Genomic DNA, 7,219 nt, shown 5'->3' on the forward strand with positions numbered 1-7,219 from the left:
GCCCGATTGCCTTTGAGAAGGTGGTGGTGAGCCGCTGCCTTGAATCGCAGTGGGCAGTTAAGAGTCAACCGCACTGCTGTGGATCTAGAGTCTCATATAGGCCAGACCGGGTAAGGACGGCAGATTTCCTTCCCTAAAGGACATCAGTGAAGCAGATGGGTTTTTCCGACAATCCGTTTCATGGTCACCATTACTGACACTGGCTTTTTATTCCAGTTATTTAATTAACTGAATTTAAATTCCCTGGCTGCTGTGGTGGGATTTGAACTCACGTCTCTGGATCATTAGTCCAGGCCTCTGGATTACCAATCCAGTAACATAACCACAATGCTACCGTTCCTGTTTGTCTTGTCAAAAATGCCTGTTGCATGGAGCTTGCCCCAGATCACACACTGTGCCAACCTGTGTTCCACTACGATATTCACAGCCTGGGGTTTCCGTGTCGTTTCAGTCCAGGCAAAGGCTTTGCCTTTGCGGAATCCAATCAAGTGGTGTAAAAACTCGCGGGATTTTAGGCGTGTGTGAGTTGTCCATAATTGCATTGCACTATCTGCGATTAGTGTGAAGCAAACCAACTGCATTGGTGGTATTCTCATTGTCACAGGTGTATTTTGATGCGTCTGCAAAGGACACGTGGGGATATTTAATGAGAAAATCGGCACTGTGCTATCTTATCCTCCACTGCGCCTCCTTAAATTCAGCATTGGCCTCCCAGTAAGGTGTTAACAGAAGTCGAGATGTTCTCTTGGATTTGTTGATTCTGTCTTGAGAGGGGTAACTGCAGACATTCGTTACGATGCTGAACTTTGCCATCAGGTGCCTTTGTCACTGCAGCTCCATTTAATGTTGCTGTTCTTGCTCAACTAAACCTTTCTTGTGAAATTTAAATGGTGATGGGCGGAATCCGATATTTTTCGTAGTTGCCCTTAATGCAAAATGTGTAGTGTATGTTAATGTGCATTGTTCCCTATTTCTCTTTCTTTTGTGTAAAGAACCCTCAACCTAATACTCCTTTCCGTAGAGTAAGAGAAGATGAAATTGAAATTGATCCACGTCTTTCAAATAATTCATTTGCCGCAAAGGTAAGGTTGAATTTCGGGGTGTTCTTTCAAAGCCCCATGTTTCATGTGAATGAGCACCATTGTGAGCTGCCCAGTATAGTTTAAAACCAACGCATTTGCTAAAACAGTGCAGAAGTCATTCATGGTACCTTTTAGAGGACAGTACATATATCGCTTGTATTACATGACAAGAGTGCATGTATTGGGTTGCCTGCAGTACATGAGATGGTACAAGAGGATTTGAGTATGAGAGTTAAGATGTTGTAATGCAATTATATAGGGCCCTGGTGAGACCACACCTGGAATATTGTGTACAGTTTTGGTCGTCTTACCAAAGGAAGGATATACTTGCCATAGAGGGAGTGCACCAAAGGTTCACCAGACTGATTCCTGGGATGGGGGATTGTCCTATGAAGAGAAATTGAGTAGACTAGGCCTATATTCTCTAGAGTTTAGAAGAATGAGGTGATCTCATTGAAACATACAAAATTCTTACTGGGCTTGACAGGGTAGATGCAGGGAGGGTGTATCCTCTAGCTGGGGAAGTCTAGAACCAGGGGTCACAGTCTCAGAATAAGGAGTTGGCCATTTAGGGCTGAGATGAGGAGAAATTTATTCACTCAGAGGGTGGTGAATCTTTGGAATTCTCTACTCCAGAGGGCTGTGGAGGCTCAGTCTTTGAGCATATTCAAGACCGAGATCATAGATTTTTGGCTATTAAGGGAATAAAGGGATATGGGGACAGTGCAGGAAAGTGGAGTTGTGGTAGAAGATCAGCCATGATCTTATTGAATGGCAGAAGAGGCTCCAGGGGCCGAATGGCCTACTCCTGCTCCTAATTCTTATGTTCTTATATCAGTTGGTAATTACCTATATTTCAATATTCTGTCTGGTAATTACTGACTGTGAGAGACTATCCCATATTGGCCCTTAGTTACGAGAGAATATGTACAGTATCAATTTATTCCAACGAGTGGATTTGTCGAGCTTTTTCTAATTAAAGTTTACCATATTTTTAGTTCAAGGTTATTTAATGCACTTACAATGCAGGGACGCTTGCCCTGAAGGCAATGCAGGGGCACTTCAGTGCAAGCAGGAATGGGAATCCATATCTGTTTTTAATTCCCTTTTTTTCCTGGGCTAGGGCTACTGTATCACCGCCAGAACTATTGGATACCCCAGTACAGACCAGCAATCGAACCTGGACCTTCCTGGTCATTCCGTGCGCATGTTGTGGGTACGCCAATTTGCTGAGCCATCTGGGACTCCTGTAAAATCGATTTAGCGAGGTGGAGTGTACTTTTTAGAATCGAGGATTGTCGGGTCGAGTGACCAGGCTCAGCCAGTAAGAATAGGAAGTGCTAATGGTTTCAAAGTGCCAATTGGGGATAGACTAACATTAATTTTGCTGAGGTTTGATATGTACGAAATGATATTGATGAAAGTAAGGATGACTGAAGGTCCCAGTTCTATCTGTGCTCATCGCGTTTGGGGTGGTACAATGCATCTGGTAGGGAAGGGGGAAATTATCTCGTGCTCCTACTATTGACCACTATCCAGTGACATCTGCTGGGAAGTGCATGTATGTGGGGCTCAGCTGAGGGTAGCATTGGGCTTGTCTGGATTGCACCACTCGGCTGGCTGATGCTCACTTGGGAGTTGGTAGAGCCCTGGGGCTGCACTGGTGAGAAGAGGGACAATAAAGCTGGAACCACACGGGGTTGTAAGGTAACTTGCCATTCTGTCCATCCTGATACGGTGGTAGCCGATGTTCCCTGTCATTTGTTGAACTGCCCCACACCGGCACCTGTGAATCCCTGGCCCAAGACCGCCCAAAGTGGAGGAAAAGCATCCGGGGGAAGGCGCTGAACGCCTCGAGTCTCTTCGCCGAGAGCAAGCTAGAACTAAGTGTCGAGAGCGGAAGGAGGGCGTGGCAACCCAGGCACCCCACCCATTCCTTCAACCACCGTTTGCCCCACCTGTGACAGAGACTGTAGGTCCTATTTTGGAATTTTCGGTCACCTGAGAACTCCTTTTTAGTGTGGAAGCAAGTCATCCTCGACTCCGAGGGACTGCCTAAGATGATGATTACATTGAAAAGCTGGCTGGGCGGGTTCTCTGGAGCAGTGAGCGGCCACGCACTCCGCAGGGAACACTGGTGGTAACCACACTCTCTAGTACCAGGTATTATCTAATGTTTCTATTGACACATGGACATACCTGGACTTTGAATTTGTCTTGAAAAATGAGTCAAAAGGCCGGCCTGAATCCTGGCATGCAGGTGCATTGTGGCATTGTTTAATTTTGCTGTCTTACGCCCAGGTTTTTAGTATTATTTCGCCAAGGTTCTGAAATGGACCATTTTGCAGCTTCTGAAAGCTTTTGGAGAGTGAAATGGATCTTTTTTTTCCCCATGTTGTACTCTAATCGTTGATTATTTGTGTTTCAGAGAGGAGCATCAGGAGCTTGGGGTGAAAAGGCCAATCATGACTTGATATTTACAAAAGGCAAATCCTTCAGACATGAAAAGACAAAGAAAAAACGTGGAAACTATCGGGGTGGGGCCATCGACATGACTGTGAACTCCGTCAAATTCGACAGTGAATGAGCATACTCTTAATTGTAAAATTATAGGATTTAAATCTTTATAAAGGGTTAAAACTTGGAGCGTTTAGTTCCCGTATTTTTTTTTTAAATCCCTCATTGATCCTCTGAAAGTCTGATCACCTTGTTCCAGGGGAAATTGCTCGTATTTAAAGTGAAGTTCGGCTTTTTTGATGGGAGTGTTTGTTTCATGCAAGATGTTAACTTGATCTAACAGCAAACTTGAAAATAAATGCCAGAAATGTAGCTTTTTAAAAAAAAAAAATGGCATTGTGATCCTATTTTGAGTGTCAGCATTGTAATGTAGTTTGTTCTTAGAATATATGGAACAAAAATTATGGAAACTTCGTATGCAGAAGTAACAGGGGACACGTTCAATAAACCATGTCTGAACTAAGTTTTTAAAAAAACAATCTATGCATTTCATTCTTTGATTTGATAACTGGTGTATTGTGCAACCAGAACATGAAATAAATAGGTGCTACAAGGAAGATTTTTTAAAAGTGCGTAAGCACAATTGTAATGTCAACCAAGCCACAAAGAACAGATTCCTGTGGTTACTGAAGTTTCAGTGGATTAAGGGTATCTCCTGACTTTGCTACATTTTGCAAAAGCAAAATACTGCGGATGCTGGAATGTGGAATAAAAACACAAAATGCTGGAAGTCCCAGCAGGTCAGGCAGCATCTGTGGAGAGGAGGCAGAGTTAATGTTTTGGGTCGATGGCCCTTTGTCAGAACTGGAGAGTTCGGAAACAACAGATTCTTAACGAGCACTGAAAGGGGTGGGGGGGGAAGGGTGAACAAAAGGGAAGGTCTGTGATAGGGTGGTAGTCGAGAGATTAGAGAGACAATAGGAATGATAGTCCAAATTCAAATGGTAATGCCAGGAGTTAGAAAAACATTAGTCGAGATAGGGTGTGAATGGTGGGATTATGACCATTTTGTAGTTTCGCAAAGTCCATTGTAGCTCTCTGCAAAATGCCCTCAGTCTGGAGAATTTTCAAACTGCAGATCATCCAAGTGCTGGCCGCTGGTTACCCTGAGAGGAGAATTGTTGCATATCGGGACCTACAGAAATGTGTAATATCAATGGAGAAAATAATCTGCTCAATATTGTGTAGTTCAGTCCGACATCTGCCCTTTGTTCCCACTAAATGGTGCTGAGGGATGTCTGTGTCCACGACTATGTGAATGAATGACTGCGTGCCAATAGAGTCTCAATAGGAGGCATAAGAACATAAGAGATCGGAACTGGAGTAGGCCATACGGCACCTCGAGCCTGCTCTGCCATTCAATAAGATCATGGCTGACCTGATCATGGACTCAGCTCCACTTCCCCTCCCGCTCCCCATAACCTCTTATCATTTTAAGAAACTGTCTATTTCTGAAATTTATTCAATGTCCCAGCTTCCACAGCTCTCTGAGGCAGCGAATTCCACAGATTCACAATCCTCATCTGTTTTAAATGGGTGGCCCCTTATTCTAAGACCATGCCCTCTAGTTCTAGTCTCCCTGAGAGGTTACTCATCCCATTAGAATTCCTAGGATTCGTCGTCTAATGCGAGGAGGCTGAGCTGCATCCAGCGCAGGACTTGACCTTTGGAGATAGTTCCAGACTGGAGCAGACACTTGTGTGTTCCATGTCCTTGAAGTCATCTGTTTTCCCTAATGCGTGTCGAAGTGTACTTTGCCTGCTAGGTTATTACTACCTAGATTTTCACCTTTGGGCACGTGGAAGCTGCTCTTCAACGGGCAAGCAGCTTTTTGTAGAGTTATGGGGTGAGGGATTGCTTTGAGCTTTAGCACTGAAGCATCGCACATCATGAACTAAAGAAAGACTTGCATTTATATAGCGTCTTTCACAACCACCGGATGTCTCAAAGTGCTTTACGGCTATTGAAGCACTTTTTTTTGGAATGTAGTCACTGTTGTAATGTGGGAAACGTGGCAGCCAATTTGCACACAGCAAGCTCCCACAAACAATGATAATGACCAGATACATTTTTTTATTATGTTGATTGAGGGATAAATATTGGCCAGGACACCGGGGATAACTCCCCTGCTCTTCTTTGAAATAGTGCCGTGGGATCTTTTATATCCACCCGAGAGAGCAGACGGGGCCTCGGTTTAACGTCTCATCTAAAAGACGGCACCTCCGACAGTGCAGCACTGTTTGTGCTCAAAGTCTCTGGAGTGAGACTTGAACCCACAACCTTCTGAATCTATATCCACGTAGCTTTATCTCCCCTTTCTAATTATTACAACTGATCCTAACCCAACTCGCGGAGTCAAATAGGCAAAAGGTGAATACAAACTTCCATAGCACCGCCGTTCTTTTTGTTTCAGAGCAAGGTTACAGGGATGTTTTTATCAAAAAAAAAGTTACCCCTTGTGCAGTAGCTGCGAAGTATTTCACAAAACTGGTTCACCCACAGAAAAGAATAAGTGTCTAATGTTTTCGGCTCACTGTTTGAACTGCTGATGACAGCTGGCTATTTCCTGAGGCTTTTGTGATTTGAACCAATTTAATTATCAATGAAATGCAATTTTCCTGCAGTGAAAGTTGTAAACGGCTGGCTGTCTTACTCTTTTCGCTTCGTTGCTTTTAACGTCGAATTACCCGCACACACTCAGATCGGATCCTCATTTAGACATTCACAAACCAACAACTCTGCTTGCAAAGGCAGCTCTTCAAGAAGTTACACACCTTTCGAGATTCCAGTGTCTCTACAGTCCTTAAGAGTCTCATCTTTATACTGAAAAAGCCTTTGTCTAAATGCAAAGAATAAGAGTTCAATCATGACTAACTGCTTTCTGAATTGTTTAACATACAGACTGTTCCCACCGTAACAAGGTACTCAAATACTTAACATTACTTGTTTAACCTACAGATGTCATTTAAATAGTAACAAAGTTACACTCACACTTAACATACAGAATTGTTTCCTCGCATAGTAACAAAGTTACACTCAAATACTTAACATACAGACATCATCGAATTGTTTAGTCCTGAATTTCCATTGTTCCCACTGTAACAAGGTACTCAAACATCCAGACAATGACCAGTTACATATTTCAATGGCTGGAAGGCACCACATTGTCTAGCAGTCTCTTTTCGATCCAAACTTTAATCTTCCTGTTTTCTTAATCCAAACTTCAGACTGCGTGTTGAAGCAGAGTTCAGCAACGCAGGACTGCACCCACAAAATCTTTTCACACGAGGAACCTAGGCACGCAAGCAGAATGTTTACATCATCTCTGCTAAAATGATGCATGTAAAAAATCATGAATGGGCATCTGAGATTTCTGTTTCTTGACTGGCATCCTCCTGCTGCCCCCCCATGTGATCCCAGGTAGGCTTACTCGGAACTCCTACACGGCAAGCGGGCCCCAGGTGGGCAGAGGAAACTTTTCAAGGACACTCTCAAAGCCTCCCTGATAAAGTGCAACATCCCCACCGACACCTGGGAATCCCTGGCCCAAGACCGCCCCAAGTGGAGGAAGAGCATCCGGGAGGGCGCTGAGCACCTCGAGTCTCGTCGCCGAGAGCATA

The 7,219-nt window shown here is 43.9% G+C and overlaps 1 protein-coding gene across 2 annotated transcripts in view; it reads left to right on the forward strand.

The window, feature by feature from the left end:
• The window catches only part of nolc1 (nucleolar and coiled-body phosphoprotein 1), a 29,556-nt gene extending 25,478 nt beyond the window's left edge, over positions 1 to 4,078 (forward strand). The window contains exons 13-14 of one of the 2 annotated variants that reach the window (XM_070865622.1): positions 993 to 1,082; positions 3,511 to 4,078. In XM_070865622.1, the coding sequence (XP_070721723.1) occupies positions 993 to 1,082; positions 3,511 to 3,669 (249 nt within the window). In that variant the 3' untranslated portion in view covers positions 3,670 to 4,078. The remainder of the gene's footprint in view (positions 1 to 992; positions 1,083 to 3,510) is intronic. The other variant, XM_070865623.1, reaches the window with a different exon arrangement.
• Positions 4,079 to 7,219: the final 3,141 nt, after the last annotated feature.

Source organism: Pristiophorus japonicus, chromosome 22 (assembly GCF_044704955.1).
Source record: "Pristiophorus japonicus isolate sPriJap1 chromosome 22, sPriJap1.hap1, whole genome shotgun sequence".
Classification (NCBI taxonomy): Eukaryota; Metazoa; Chordata; class Chondrichthyes; family Pristiophoridae; genus Pristiophorus; species Pristiophorus japonicus.